This window comes from Sapajus apella, unplaced genomic scaffold (genome assembly GCF_009761245.1).
Source record: "Sapajus apella isolate SASKATOON/1434 unplaced genomic scaffold, GSC_monkey_1.0 scaffold6, whole genome shotgun sequence".
Lineage (NCBI taxonomy): Eukaryota > Metazoa > Chordata > Mammalia > Primates > Cebidae > Sapajus > Sapajus apella.
In genome coordinates this window covers 11,552,213-11,569,074 of record NW_022436946.1, presented here as the reverse complement: position 1 = coordinate 11,569,074, position 16,862 = coordinate 11,552,213, and the positions used below count along the sequence as shown (strand labels likewise).

General features: G+C 40.1%; 1 protein-coding gene across 5 annotated transcripts in view; it reads right to left on the bottom strand.

Moving 5' to 3' along the window:
- The window catches only part of NHSL1 (NHS like 1), a 264,623-nt gene that overhangs the window by 119,164 nt on the left and 128,597 nt on the right, over positions 1–16,862 (bottom strand). The window contains exon 1 of one of the 5 annotated variants that reach the window (XM_032274641.1): positions 25–745. The exons of the other annotated variants lie outside the window; for them this stretch is intronic. Within the exon in view, the coding sequence (XP_032130532.1) occupies positions 25–40 (16 nt within the window). The 5' untranslated portion in view covers positions 41–745. Of the gene's footprint in view, positions 1–24; positions 746–16,862 lie in introns of those variants that run through there. 5 annotated transcript variants of the gene reach the window in all.

The following is a 16,862-nucleotide window of genomic DNA, read 5'->3' as shown; positions in this document are numbered from 1 at the left end:
CAAATGGGCCGGAAGCCCCCTCACCTTTCAGGCAGAACATTCTGCAGCAGTTCCATGGAGGGGCTGCGCTCTGTGGTCTGATGAAGCCTGCAGTGCTAGGCACAGCTGCCTCCCAGCCCACCTCCCCAGCGCTCACTGCCAGAAAGCAGGGCGGCCAGCCAGCGCCTGTTACTCCAGGAAGCCACTGCCCAATCCCCAGCCTGCTGGGCTGTGCTGCTGACACCTCCCTATCTCTCCTAGGATATTTCACACCATGGAATCAGCCCACGATCATCTTGGAAGGGGAGGGGAGCCAGGGGTTAGCAGTCACCACTCATACAGTCCAGCCCAAGGGTGAGCCCATTTGTTTGTGCTTCTCTCTCAGCATTTTCCACTGTGGATGCAGCTCTTCATGTGACCAATGGCACAAAAAAGAAGTCACTCGATTCAGTTTAACCTTTTGCTATTAATTATCATTTACTATTCATTGACTTCATTATTCCTTTTCTGTTCCCATGCTCCCCTTTTTTTCTGATATAGAACAAACCATATACTGATACACTGTACATTGTAATAGGACTTTGCACTCAGTTGTCTGTGTCTATGTAAATGAGTGAATATATGTGAAATGCTCTTAATAGTCTCAGACAAACCATAAGCACTAAGTAAATGCTATCATTACTACTACATACTACTATTTAAAAACGGGACAGGCATGCTGGCTCACACCTATAATCCCAGCACTTTGGGAGATCAAGGCAGGATGATCACTTGAGCCCAGGAGTTTGAGACCACTCTGGACAACACAGTGAGACTCCATCTCTATTTTAAAAAAAAAAAAAAAAAAATTAGCTGGGCATGAGCCTGCGGTCCCAGCTACTTGGGAGGCTGAAATGGGAGGATTGCTTGAGACCAAGAAGTCAAGACTGCATTGGGCAATCATCATGCCACTGCACTCCAGCCTGTGCAACAGAGTGAGACCCTATCTCAAAACAAAAAACACAAACAAGAAAACTACTTGAGTATTAGGATAAAAATGTGAAGCATGTTACACTTCTATGGCATTGTCACATTTTCAGATGAGGAAACAAAGACAGCATTAGAGTATGCGAATTTCTAACTCTGCTGTGGCCATACTCAGATCATTACATTTCTTCCCCTCTACTGGAAAGCTAAATTCACTCTGGCATGTTCAAGACTACTTGACTGCAAATTCTCAAACACAGGTGGAAGTGTTAGAAGGAATCTTATGACAGATCTGAAGAGACACAGTCCACAAATACTGCTTCAGGAGCACCCCACTTGAAAAGTACCGTCTGAACCCTAAGTGGCCCCGTGGTCCTTCACACAGAGATGTTAGAGTCTCCCAGCTCAGGAAGTGGCCATTGTTCACAGGACCCGTTGCTGTTTGCAGGTCTTCCTTTTGACTCCACAGGATGCAGGAAACTGACTCACAGAACCAATCTATCTATCTGTCTGTGTCCTGGGGTGTTCACTGCCACACAGTACGGATGCTCTGTGTTCTTGGTTTTCAATAAATGCTTCAGCATATCCCGGTTGGGTTTCTGCTCCCTGTCACCCTGAATCAACAACAGCACCTGGGAAATAAATATGTCATCTTCCATAAGGAAGTCATTGTATTAGTTTCTGTCATCACAAGAATATATAAGAGGTCTCTGGCCAGAAGCTAGTTAGGATTTAAAAAAAAAACTGCATGGGGAATGATGAACAGTGATATTATCTCTCAGAACAGAATGGGCAGGAACCTCATAGCTCATTTCATTTGGTAAACCACGAGGTGGTTCATTCATCTAACAAACAAGATCAAAATCAAAATATCCTACCAATAAGTGCAGAGTAACAAACAACATCAAAATCAGACCAGCTGACTAGCCTCTTCCATCTCACCATGGGACTGTCTCCATGGCTGATCTGAGTCGAGATTGTCCTCTCCTGTTCCGAGTAGTCTCTCCCATGTAATTTATGAATTGCAGCGGTATTCCTGAAAATATTCTCATGGGTTACATTCAACTTTTCAAGAGAGGGGGGAACTCCTACCTTGGAGACTTAAGACTTTTGAACACAGGCTAGTACACAGGGTCTGGGGGGGATTATGCATATTTAACAGCACTCTGAATTCTCACAGTTTAAGTCTTTTTTAATAGAGACGACTTTCTTTATATGCTGGAGAGAACAGAGGATTGAACGTAAAGAGAATCTCATTCCAGTCATATCTATGTCACTATCTCGTTCAAGCTCGTCCAATCTGCGGCCCACATGCAGCCCAGGACAGCTTTGAATTCGTAAACTTTCTTAAAATATTATGAGAGGTTTTTTTTGTAATTTTTTAAAGTACATCAGCTATTGTTAGTGTTGGTGTATTTAGATAATTCTTCTTCTTCCATTGTGGCCCAGGGAAGCCAAAAGATTGGATGCCTCAATAGTTAGCCTCTATAGCAGTTCATGGCCTGTAAATGTGAGCATTCAACAGAACAAGGGGACTAAACTAACTCCAAGGTTCCATCTTACCTCATTAATTTTTTTTTGGTATGAATACACACAGATACTTTTAGGTACATTATGTCAGGGCACAGGAAAATAATCTTTGCCTTCTTGTGGTTTAGTGCAAGAGACAAGAGGAATAAATAACTATAATTCAATGTAAGTCACATGACAGAAGAATACACAAAATTAATAATGATCAATGGCAGTTCTTGCCTACTGCCATCTAATTAAGCTATCCTTCTACGGTTAAAGCATATATATAATTTAATGCAGTGGGTTGAATAGTGTCCACCCCAAATTCATGTCTACCCTCAGAGTATGGCCTTATTTGGAAATAAGATCTTTATAAGTTAAGGAAAGTAAGAATCAAGATGAGATGATACTGCATTAGGGTGGGCCCTAAATGCACTAAGAGTGTCCTAATAAGGGATAAAAGGATATACAGGGCCACAGTGAAGGTCATAAACGATGGAGGCAGAGACTGGGGGGGTGCTGTCACAGATAAGGAACACCTGACACCTGCGGATGCTGGAAGAGGCAGGATAGGATTCTCCCTGAGAGCCTCTGGAGGAAGCAAGGCTCTGCCAGCACCTTGATTTCAGAACTTGGGTCTCCTGAACAGGCAGAGAATAAGCTTGTTATTTTAAGCTACCACACGTGGGGTAATTTGTTACAGTGACCCTAGGAAACTTATACATTTAGCAAGGTAATAATTACATGAGATGGCATGATTTATTTTTTTTTTAATTATCTTCAATTTATGTTTATATAGGCTTAAAATCTATTTTTTTCATACCCTTGTACTTACAGTCGCAAAATGTTATAGCACTTCTAAACAGCACAAATACCAAATACGAACTTCTATTAAATTACTGAAATTATAGGTAACACTATCTGAAAACTTCACAGCATTAATCTCAAGCAATGACAATGAAAGGAGTTTTTCTTAATGTCAAATATAAGATTATCATATTTAAAAAATCTTTGTAGGCCGAGCATGGTGGCTCACACCTGTAATCCCAGCACTTTGGGAAGCTGAGGTGGGCAGATCACCCAAGGTCAGGAGGTAAAGACTAACCTGGCCAACATGGTGAAACCCCGTGTCTACTAAAATACAAAATTAGCCAGGGGTGGTGTCGCCCGCCTGTAATCCCAGCTACTCAGGAGGCTGAGACAGGAGAATTGCTTGAACCCAGGAGGCAGAGGTTGCAGGGAGCCGGGATTGCACCACTGTACTCCAGCCTGGGTGACAGAGTGAGGCCGTGTCTCCAAATTAAAAAATCAAAAAATAAAATCCCTTGTGTTTACAGCTGTATGTTTAAGAAGAAAACATGAAAAGGCGTACCATTCAAACTAGGAAAAACATAATGGATAATTCTATCCATTAAAATTATGATTGTCTGCCACCATTGATCATTGCTACTGAGATTGAAAAGTAAATACCTAGGAAGCTTTTGTGAAAGGGATTAGGTCCAAGATGATGCACGCTCACAGGATTGTGGCCCTCTGGACAGCACAAAGGTCTTGCCTTTGCCAACCATGACCTTAGGGCGGCAACCATTTCTCTCCCTTGTAGGATTACAACATCCAGCATCATGTTAAAGTTTAACCTTATTATCTCTACAAGAGGGAGTGGTAGCCACATATGCAGCCAAAAATATTTAGATAATTATGTCTTCCAAACCACTCCAGCATGATTTCACTTGCGTGCTTCAAGCTTAATTTTGATTTCCATAAAATAGTGGGTATGAGGATAAATTAGAAATTCGTTTGCCTATCACAGAATTAGTGCATCTAGATCAGCTCAAAATTGGACTTCATTCCTGGCAAAACACAAAGCAAAATTACACAAGAAAAAGAGGCAAGCCATATCTTCTCCCTATGCATCCTGACTCTTACTCTTGACAAAAAGGCCAGATAAAGATGGAAAAATCCTTCTCCATACCCATTCACAGGTCTGCTTCACGTTGACTGCAAAGTACAGTAGTCCTCCCTTATCCGAGGCTTTGCTTTCGGTACTTTTAGTTACCCCAAGTCAACTTAGAGCCAAAAATATTAAAAGAGAGAGAGAGATTAAGACAGAGAAAGAGACCACATTTATATTAGTTACATTACAGCATATTGTTATAATTGTTCGATTTTATTATAGTTATATTGTTAATCTTTTACTGTGCCAAATTCATAAATTAAACTTTATCCTAGGTATGTATGTATAAGAAAAATATAGCGTATATAGGGTTTGGTACTATCTGTGGTTTCAGGCGTCCACTGGGTGGTCTTGGGATGTATCCCCCAAGGATAAGGTGGGGCTACTGTATTCAAACAGGCAATGCTTATTTTCATAGCTGTATCTCTAGACATGCTTTTAAAGCATGAGAAGGTTGTGAAGTCAGAGGAGCCTGTAGACATATTTCCCATCACAGTGCTTTCCATTTCTCCCTGGATGCAAGAGACTGGAGACGCTAAAACCCTCTGATACTTTTAAAATGAGAATGACCAGATTAAGCCAATTCCCTAGAAAAGAATGAATCCACTCTGGTGACACCTATGACTGCAACTAACACCATTTTACCCAAGTTTTCATCACTCCCCACTCCTCTACTATTCTAGAATACTTCGTTTCACCAATATTCTGAATCTCTCAGACAAGAGACTTAATCTGAGTTTATCTATATATTTATTACTACCTCAGGCACAAGAGAAAGAAGAAAAAAATTACAGCATTATAACTTTAAACCGGCTAATTTCACTTTCTCCTGGCTAACCAGGGAAACTAATTTGAAACCAGTCCCCATGTTAGTGCCCCCAGTCCGTCCAACTCTGTAGGCAGGGGAATATGGAACCCAGGTTTTCATTCTGGACACTACCTCTTCTCAACATTATCTGAGCCTGTATTCTGTTTGAGTTTTCTCCACTCCAGATCCAGGCCTGACCTACTGGGTCCCAAGGGCAACCTTCATCCTCTTTGCATTTTCTTTTCTCTTAGGAAATAGCTGAATCCTGGGGTATTTTGTGCTGGATTCAAATTAGCCATGGAGCAGTAAGGCAACTACACAAACGCTTCATGGAGACTCTTCAATGGCCTCTGGACTTGGGTAGACATATTCACATCACTGTATTTCTGCCTTGAATCATGGGAGCTCTGCTCTAATTTTCCCTTTAAAAATATACCCTCCTGAGCCAGTTCTTGAGGTTATTTCAACTTTTTTTTCCTTCATAGGCAAGCATAGATCTCTTGACATCACAGTCAAGAAAGTAGCCAACTCATCTGGCTCCTTTTCATGAAATTCGAATCTTCACTCATGGCACGCTAGCTAGCTCTCAGTACCACCCAAACGGTTAGATTTTTTTTTCTCTCTCTTTTATTTTTTTTCTAAAGAACCTGTAGGTCCTACTGGTTTCATCTTCCAAGGGAAGGTAATGATGAGTTTCCAAGTTGACCTGGGCTCTTAGCTTAGATAACCTTCCAGCCTCTTTCAATTGCCCTTAGCTGTGGCAAGCTGCCTTGACTCCCACCGCTGTCCACTGGGCTCCAGTCTGTAACTCCACTCATTTCCTGAGAAGCACAGGGACACCTCAAGAGCAGCAGTGCAGAAAGGAGTCTTTACTATGGAACCTTCTGCCATTTATCCAGCCCTGATGTCGATTCAAAGCACAGTGCCTATGGCAGAGATGTTTCTTTAAGACATAGTACTCCTTGGTATCTCTGTAGTTGATTTTTTTTTCTTTGGAAATCTGACCTTTTAATCCACCTTCACACCTATTACATCTTTCCAAAAGAACTCCAATTGCACCATCTTTTCCTTCCAGAGGGAAAAAAAATCATATTTCTACTTCTGTAAAAAACACAAGATAAGGTTAAATCCCAAACTCTTCATATAGCAATAAAGGCCCATCTGGACTTGTACTCAGTATTTTTTCCAAACTATTCTGGATGTATCCCATTAAGTGACCCCCACAGTAGGCTCTGTGTCCTATTCCCTAGGGTCTTGTACCTCTGTTGTCTTGGATCAGTCTATTGCCCCCTGTGTCTGGAATGCAGCCCTCACCCCCACACTCTGCTTTTTACTTCTCTAAAGCCTCCTCTAACAATGCCCCTCTCCAGCAGCTGGATCAATCTCAAGCTTGCACTGTGTCCCATGGCACTTTATTCCCGTGGCTGGCATGGCATTACAATTCTGCCCACACAACATGAGCGTTCCTTAAAGCAGGGACTTGCTCATTCACACTTAACTTCGGGTACTTTTCGGGGTGCTGGAACATGATAGGTGATCCATGTTTGTTACACAGATGTGTAAAGCCAGAATTATTACTACTTTGCTATTTCATCAAAAAGCAAATAGTGAAAAGTATATAAAATCTAGATAAGATACATAACCACCAGCATATTGATTCCTATGAAAAGTCATAATTAATACATTCTTTAAAATTAAACAGACATTGTTTTCCCTACATAAAACTGTATTAAAACTCATTATTAAATGAAAGTCACTGATCATTAATAGTTAAACTTTATGGTATAATCTTTATAATACCATCATTTCCTTAAAGGATTAATCATCTGAAAAAGTCTCATTTACAAACACAGACATCACTCTCTCTCCAGGCAACTTCACCACAGCAAATTCAGAAAGCAGTTTTTCCTACTCTCATTCTGCCTGAATTAAATATTTGAAGGGTGATGGAAGTGAAAAAGGAAGAAAAATATTTTCTGGAAGTATCTCTTACAAGAGAATTAATGCCAGTATATCCAGATGGAGGGAGGATACCAAAATATGTCAAAATGATGACCCCAAATTCCCTTTCTTAGTAAACTTATAAGGAACTGTATGATAGGAGAGAAAAGCAAAACCGCTAGAGTCTAAATCTTTTTCTCTTTGCCATCACATCTATGCCTAACATATACATGTTCTATCTCAGAAGGTCTAGGTTAAAGCACATAAAAATAACCTCGTAGGAAAGATATAACAGTAGGTCCTTTCGTGTTGTGTATTTCTTCAACGTGCTCCTTGATAAACTGACTCCCAATATATACAGATCAGCGGGACCCTCCACTTACCAAAAAAATCATTTGTGTCGTTTTCTCCTAAGCATTTGAATAATCTGAGGAAGTAAAAACCATAGCCAACCTTCAACTACAGAAACAGGTGCAACTCTTCTACCCACAAAATCAAGAATTCTTCAAGTTTATGTAGCAACCAACTAGGCGGACCACAGTTCTGCTGCAATGTATGTGTTAATAAAACATAACCAGAGAGTAACTGGACTACAATTACTTCTAATTATCAAGCAAAAAGATAAAATTCCAGAAGACATGCTAAGATATAAAGAGCAAGGTATACCAGGTTAAATGTCTAGGCTTCTGGTAATTTCTGCATAGATAATTGAATACGTTATTCTAATATTTAATTTCTTTAAGACTTGCTTGTTTAAAATATTGTGTTTTGAAATCAACTAAGTATTTGAAAAACTCAAAGCTCTATAAAGAACTATGGAATTTCTATCAAAAGGTAGTTTACTTCTGAAATTCACCACATTCCCCAACTTCTGGCCCCTTTTAACATCAGTGACAACATTTCGGGGAAGAAACTGATCATTTCCCTTTCCACTGCCAAGCCTTCTGAGTAGGGAAGCAGTTTGAAACTTGAGGGATCCTCAGTTACTTCAGGACCCATAGGACTTACAACATTAATGGTTTGAGGAAACCACAGCATTCAGGCTCCTTCAGTCTTTTTCCTTGTATTTAAGAGTTTAAAAATAAGCAAGAAAATGATTCTTCAAATTGGCAGACCATCTTCAGGGGTGGAGTCTTGCCACAGTGCATGATAATCACAGTGTTACAAGATCCACAGAGCACAGCCCAGCCACGAAAACAGCTCTTCTGATCCTCCTCTTGATCACGCCGAACATGATCTCAGCCTTTTCCTTTTTCATTTTATTTTTTACCTCTCTCTCTCTCTACCTTAATGTCAGTAAAGTTCTAGCAGAAGTAACTTACCATTCTGTCAATGGTAATGGCTGAGATTTACTTTGTGTTCTATTTTTATTTAATATATCTTTGTAAATTCAGCTATTAACTATAAGTCAACAGCCACTCAAGAGGGAAAAAGCTAAAAGTCAAAAATAGAATGCTAAGCTTAAAGTTTTAAAATGCGCATCGATCGCTTTTGAGGCAGGTGTGCTTCTGACAGCTCTATTAACTCAACCGTCTCTAGGGGCTACGCTTCATAAAAAAGATAGGCTGCAGCCTTGTGCCCTCGGGTTGGTTTTTTGGTTTTTCTTTTTCCTTCTTCATTCTTTGAAAACTGAACGAATTCTGTCCTTGAGTGGAATAAAAGTGACACCAGAGAGCCTGTTTTCAGGACTGAGGTTCTTCCCCTTTTGCCTTTGTTATGGTAAGTTGCTTGTCTTCTGCACATCTGCTTAGAAAACTTTCTGTTTAATACAGAGTGAATAAAAAGCTTCCAAAACCTGCTCTGTAAGGTCAAAAAAGGAATTTGTCACTCGACCCTCACAGGGCAGTCAGGAATGTCAAAATTAAAGAAACTAATAGAAAGGAACGCACTCTCAATACCTTAAGAGGGGACAAAGGAATGTAAGGACACAGCCTCACTGGGCCCTGTTGGGTACAGGTCTTGGGCAAGCTAACTCACTTCTCTGCATCCTCCTTTCGTAGCTGCCAAAGTAGCGATCAGACAGGGTATCTCAGAGGTTCCTTCCAGCCCGGACATGTTAGTTAGCCTTGTTAAGCTAACTCTATTTAGATCCCTTCACATGTCCAATTTAGAGACTGTGTACAAACATTTACTAAAACGCTTCAAATGGCACCGAGAGAAGAAAACGTGTGGTCATTTCTTCAATAAGAGCACTCTCTAAATAATTACTGAAATTGATTTTTCTCATTAGGTAAATACAAAACAGAATTCTTTGAGTTTTCATTTTATCAGAAAAGAAAGACATCTTTAAAACTGTCACTATCTCTGACATTTTACAACCAAAACAGAGTAACTATATAAGGTACCAAAAGCTTTCCTTATCAGGAGTGAGACTCTACTGTCAATTCTTCAATGTTTGGAGAACAATGCTTTTTGAAACTATTTTTCTTTTCTCTGAGCCTCGTTTCTTGAGTCACAGAATTTTCTGTAATCTCTATTTTCAATTAATTTAAATTGCATTTAAACATTTTTGTAGATCTCCTATGTGCAAATCAAAGTACTCATTGGGCAACCACTGTGCATCTAGGATGCAAAATGGGGATTATAGCATTTCAACACAAACTATTAAAATGTCATGTGAATTCTCTGTACTGGGATATTAGTCGTTCATTAACAAATTCATTGAAAACTAGAGGGTCAGATCAGCTTTTTCAGCCACGTTTTATGTAATTTCCATTCATATTAATGAGGCTCAAATATCATTTAAAGTATTTGGCCAAAATTGTTTAGTAGACTAGAAATGGTTTAAAATAATTGAAATATGTCTTACCTTCACTATTTCTTGACTTTTTAAATGTAGAGGATATGAACAAAAATATGAAATAGAAATCTGGGGGACACAATTTCAACTATATGAGAAATGAGTAAATAGATTTGGTGTCTAAATATCAGATGGAGAAAAGAGAGTAACGATCAACATGTTGTTAGAGAAAGTGGTTAATGGTGAAATCGAGGTTTAAAAGCTATACTTGCTTAGTAAGTTAAACAAAGCAGTAGATAGTAATCCTCCTTGAAAACTCAGAGTGATTTTCAGAAGTGTTTAGAATGTAACATTTACAGAAAACACTGGGATGCCCAAATACAGTCACAAGTCCATAACATTAAACACAAACACATACTTCATTCCACTACCAAAAAGAAAAGCACACAGAAGATAAACATGTAAAAAATATAATTACATATTAAAGCAACATCTACTTATCTGCAGATCACTTTTCTGACAAATTCAGCCACTCAAAATATGGCAAAAAAGAAGAGATCAAAACAGCCTCCAGCCAGGCAGCACTGCTTACAGGATTGTGGCTCAGGATCTCATGCACCTTCCAGTCAATACTGTGGCAACACATACACTGGTTTACCCAGACCCCTCACACAAGGTAACACATGAGCAACACCAAGCCAAAAAGTCGTGGAGACTACAGGAGGCAGGTACAAGTACACTGTAGAAAGAGAAAGCTTTGCAGCAAAAGTGAAATACAAAACAGTCACTAGAAGTTAAAGAACAGTGCGGAGATCCATTTCATGCCAAAGCAAAGATCCCTACAACATTCAGGGGCCACCAGGGCATCATCAGATTATTACAAGGTCCAATGACTAGTCACAATGATACTTAGGCATTACAACGAGGTTAAATTGTACTTTTTGAGCAGAGTTGTTGCAGGGGCATGGAAAGAGTGTGGGACTAAGTCATGAGAAGTGGATTCAAATCCGGTCTATACCAATTATCTCCATGGCTTTGGGCAAGTCACTTAATCTTGCAGGGACTGCTTGTTCACAACAAAAAGGGGCAATGCCAATTGTCCTGACATTCCCACAGGACTACCCTCATCATGAAAAAAGGCCATGCATGATACTGCAAAGCCACGACCTGTTAATAGGCTCTGGATGTAGACTATACTTTAGAAAGACGTTTATTAAAAATATTTTCAATTATTTTAGAATTCTGAAAGATGAGTGAGGCAACTTATATGGAACTACAAATAAGTAAAAGGCATGCTCCTCTAATATTTTATAAAAGTTAACATCTAATCCATATGATCACAATTTAGAAAAGTATCTCTAACCAATTACCAGCTTTTTACAATAACTGTTTGAAAGAAAACACTGAGGCCAGGCAGTGGCTCACGCCTATATTCCCAGCACTTTGGGAGGCCAAGGTGGGTGTATCACTTGAGGCTAAGAGTGAAGACCAGCCTGGGCAACATAGCAAGACCCCTTCTCCACAAAACACAAAATAAGATAAATTAGCCAGGCATGGTGGCAAGCCCCTGTAGTCCCAGCTACTTGGGAGGCTGAGGCAGGAGAATTCTTCAAGCTCAAGAATTCAAAGTTATAGTGACCTATGATTGCACCACTGCACGCCAGCCTGAACGACAGAGGGAGACTCTATCTCTTAAAAACAAACAAACAATAACAAAAAAAAAGAAAGAAAAAAAAAACCACCAAAAAACTGCTTTTGTTTTCCGGTTCAGACGTAGGATCTCTGACACATACAGGCTAGAGTCCAACAATTTGAAGTTGAAGTTTTGGACTAAACTTCACAACTAATTCTCCCCTACAGGGGAAGGACAGCAGGCTGGTAAGCATAATGACAGAGAAATCTACAGGACTAGGGCAGAAACTGGCCAGACATTGCTATTCATGGGCTTTCCCTAGGGCCAGTCAGCAGGTGCGGGGAATCAGCCTGAGTGCATTAGCAGGCACTTCCACACTGCCGTGCAGCAGGCAGCCAGGCTCCCATTGGAAATCACTTGGTTCTGCTGCCAATTTTCAAGCCTTATACACCAACAGGGTCCTGGACTAGGGGTGCAGATGGGAACTCAGAAAAGGACTTCCTATGGTGGATGCATGCGTAGGTGGCTCTGAGTCACAAGCTGCGTTTTGGACTAGGCGGTTTTCTGAGAGGCACCACTACTCTGCACTGTTTCTCAAAGTACTCCTGGTATGCCAGCCTTTCTCCAACACCAAGACAACAGTGGACTATCCACAGAAATTCCACCATAGATTGTAACTTCTACATATTGAGAAAAAAAGCTACATGATACACATTTATAATAACACCCTACTGAAAGAAGTGAAGACTACTGAAAGCACCATTTTTGAGGGTCATAAAATCAAGTAGTAAGTCAGGGCTGACATTTTCTGTTTGATAACACAGAATAGAATAAACAGAGAAAACAGAATATCATATGTAGACATGCAGTAAAGGTAAATCACTTCACAAAGCTATTCCATGTATGCATGCTGTGCACAGATGCCATGTGTGGCCTGGGAACCAATGTAAAGTGTATTTATTACTTTGGATACAAACAAAACTTTTTAAACTCTCTGACTTAAAAAATAAACTATAATTAAACTTTTCAGGTGCAGAAAACTCCAAAACATTCATGTCATAGTTCCTGTAGAAGATTCTTTCCCTCACTTGAAACAAACACTTATTTTAGAGAAAACAAGCTCGACTTTCTCAGAAACTAGACAATAATTTACTAATTGGATTTTTGTCCAAACCTTAATTAGTTGGAGTTGAAACATAACCTTCAAGATTTCTAAAATCAGTGGCATAACCTTCCCCTGGCTACAGTGACATAAGAACACAGATCTGCTGAATAAACCAACACGTTCTCCAGAGTGGGGATATAACCAAGGTCTGCTGACCCAGAGGAATGTCTAAGGAGAGAAGCCCCAACCTCGCCAGCTTCATAAAGCATCAGTAGCACACAAATGAGACATGATGGCTCAAAAGTGGCTTGCAAATGGAACAGAGCTAATATCCTCATGACCCGACAATTCTCAGGCATGCATACTTAAGGACAAAGAACTGGACTTGGGAAGCTAGCAAAGAAAAAATATTTAAAACATCTTTTTATAATGGGAATAGAGTGTGTTGAAGAACCCAGCAATGAAATGACTTCAAGGTAGAAATGAAAGTTCTTTTTCCAGGAAGTCAAAGCATTCTATGTACTTTCTGCTGGTGAAAAAAATCATGTAAATAAATAACTACAGGGAAAGATGATCACAGCAACCAAACCAGGCACAGCCACAACCACCCACAAGGTAAATTCACAAATTGCCTGGTGTCTGCTTTGTAAAAGAATCCCCAGCCAATCAAGACTAAAGCAGTACCCACCTGTGTTCGGGTAGGAATGCTGGTTTATCTCAGAAGGCAATCCAGAAACACCAGACACCAAGTTTCTACTTTAGCTGAGGCGTTTCTAGTTACAAGGTGAAAGAGAAGCTTAGGGAACAGGGGCAAGGGAACTGTACCGACAATAAAATATGCTTATTCTCATGTTCTCTATTCAAGTTTATGGAAAACACAAAACTCAAGTGATACTGTTTAAGGAAATCTCAACTGCCTGTGGCTCTTATTAATACTTGTGAGTTTTCCGTCCAAAGCTGACAATTTACTTGTACCATAAAATTATTTTAACCGGTGAATAGATGAGCCTTTATCCTTGTTCTATACCTTTTTCAATAATGTACAAAAACTTATTAAGTGGTCTTAAAGACATAAAAACAAATAAACCTACAATACTACAAGTGTACAATTATCAATGCAAGCAGCATATTCAGAAATTTGACCAAGCTCCCACAAACCACAATTACTTAGGGAACAGCATCCAAAAAGTCTTAGCAAAGTGGGGCAGTCGCGGGCAGGGAGAGGCCTGTGTGGAACCGGATCAGTATGGGAGCCATAACCTCTTCTTTCCCTGTGGCTTATGCCCTCCTTTTCCCTCCAGTTTATTGCCACCTTCTTCCATACATTACCACTCCCAATACAGTCTTTTTGAAAAATAAGAGAGCATGAAAATGGGAGAGTAGAGTCGAGTCCCTCTTCCTTCCACCAACCCTGATGAGCACCTGCTCTAGGAAAAGCCTAGTGGGCCAGGTTGCTCCCAGTAACCTCACAATTCAAGCTATTTTCACATTGACTCTGGGAAAGGGTCACTCCTCAGTGTGACTTACTCAGAAGGTTGCTTTATATCAAGTATATGCAGTTGTGCATACTGAGTCATCGTTTGCAGTTGTGCATATGTAGTTTGTATGCAGTTGTGTACACTGGGTTGTGCAGTTGTGCACATTAAGTTGCTCAGTGTGACTTATTGTGACTTACTCAGAAGACTCTCCAAATACAAGAACCCATGATGTGCCCAGCATGTGAAGCGCACACCCAAGCATGCATCCAAACACTAGAAATGAGCCCAGCAAGTGACGGTATTGGTAGGGGAAGCACTGGCTAGGAGACTTGGCCAACAATTCCTTCCCCCACAACCCCAAGGGGAAGACGGTCTCAGACAACCGCTTGCCTAAGCACACATTCACCATTTCTCTTATGGCCTAAATATCCAAAGTGTGATGCAGCCAGCATAGTAACAAGTTTTATCAAAAACTAAATGAATAATTGTTGGTTTAATGTCTATGATAACTACTAGTCAGTCATCAAATGTCAACAATGAACTGATAGAGAATGCTCGGAGATGCTGAATTCAATGGAACAGAGAAGGCCTGAAGCTACATCACTCACCCAGCTTCAGGCATCCCCAGCCTCACACCACACACATTTATGTACATGAACAGTGTGTATGTTGATTATACGTAAATTTTCCAATCACATTTATTAAGGCAGTGATTGCCATAAATATAATCTTTAATTAGGAGATTAGAAATATAAGGTAAAGACTACCCATAGTTCACAAAGCTAGAAAAAATGTAACTATACATTGGAAAAAAATCACAGACACTGTTGATAAGGGAACAAGTAATTATGAAAATCTGTGACTTCTCTTAAAAAACATACTCTAACATGGCCAGGGAAGGTGACTCATGCCTGTAGTCCCAGCACTTTGGGAGGCTGAGGCTGGTGGATCACCTGAGGTCAGGAGTTTGAGACCAGCCTGGCCAACATGGTGAAATCCTGTCTCTACTAAAAATACTACAACAACAAAAATTAGCTGGGCATGGTGGCACACACCTGTAATCCCAGCAACTGGGGAGGTTGAGGCATGAGAATTGTTTGAACCCTAGAGGCAGAGGGTGCAGTGAGTCGAGACTGTGCCACTGCACTATAGCCTGGGGGACAGAGTGAGAATCTGTCTCACAAAAAAGAAAAAAAAAAAGTAGCCTAATATGAAAATCTGTGGTTTCATTATTACTTTTCCTCATGTGCCTATATAATCCCTTCCACCAGACTTTGTCTTTTCTCATTTACAACAGCCCCTAGATGAGCTGGTTCTAGCCCCCAATAACTGCAGAGCAGGTTCCCTCCAACACAGCTTCGACCGAGCACTCACAACAGATATTTACTTACTGTCGGCAAAGTGCAAGGCACTTGATAAAGACACAGGCTAGACTTCAAAGAGCTTCAAATCTAGGAGAAATATAAAGCACATACTCAAATATTCTAAAAGCAGAGTATGTGCCCTTAAATCACAAGTTATTAAGTCCTTGACGCCAAAACACCCTAGGTGCTTTCAGTGTCATTTCTCCCTCTGAAGAATTACACTTGGTTCCCTGTCTCCCCACATCTGTTTCTCTGCCCAGTTTTCAATTTTCTCTAATGATCTGACCCTTCCTTACCAAACCAACTATTATTTTTATTGGTCACTTATGATGTCCAGACTATATTTATTAAATGATTAACTCATGTAAAGTGTTAATAATAGTGCCTAGCCATGGTAAACATTCACTGTAAATTAGCTATTGTTAAGCTTATGGGTAGGTCACTGATTCAGACATGACTTTCAATTTAGTATTTTAATCATTTCAGGATTTGATGTAACACTGAGATACAAATTCCTTGAAGGATTATGTAAAGGAAGTGATAGGTTCTACTTGAGTTGCCTAGGTTATACAAGCACTCCAAAGACACTTGTACAGCTGGAAATTCTACATAATAGTATAGTCTACACTAGGATAAAGACATTTTTTGACTCAATTGACTATTGATAGTGAAGAGATTATCAATCCAATGGCCAGTATCATTAAATACAATAGATTGAATTTGTAGGCTTACAGCATATCTATAAAACAAACATTTATTCAATGAATAAATTGTACCTGCTACTGATAATATATGATGAATAGGTATTAGCCCATTTTACAGTGTGGCTAGTGTGGCTGTGGAGGAGTGAGTGAGGAGGAAGAAAGAGAAGGCAATGGGGTAAGGGAAGCAGGATGTATGGCTTTAGGGAGGATTGTCAAGGCTTAGCTATTCAACTAACTGGAGAAGGAAAGCACCTGAGGGGTTTCAATCAATGACGTTAGCTTGACTTCTGTTTGAGATTTAACAGGATCCCTGAAGCTGCTGGGTTAAGATCAGCCCAATCCAGCGTAGGGGAGCATTATGTACAAAGGTGAAAGCAGGGAAACCAGTTAAGAAAAGATTGCAATAGCACCATGGAGCCTCTCCTTATCAGGCTTGGCATCGTTCATTCCATGTCTGCTCTCTGTTTACCAAAGCCAACTTTACTAATTGGTCAAAACAGCCATGACCAATTTTTTTATTATTATACAAAGCGCTTGATACGTGCATAGTTTGAGTGGAGCAACAGAAAACACCACAAGTATGCCATCGAAATTATGTTCCCACAAATGGAACCCTCTCTCTTTTATTACACTCAAAAAAGTCCAGAGATGAGAGCACTGATAATAAGCATAAATGCT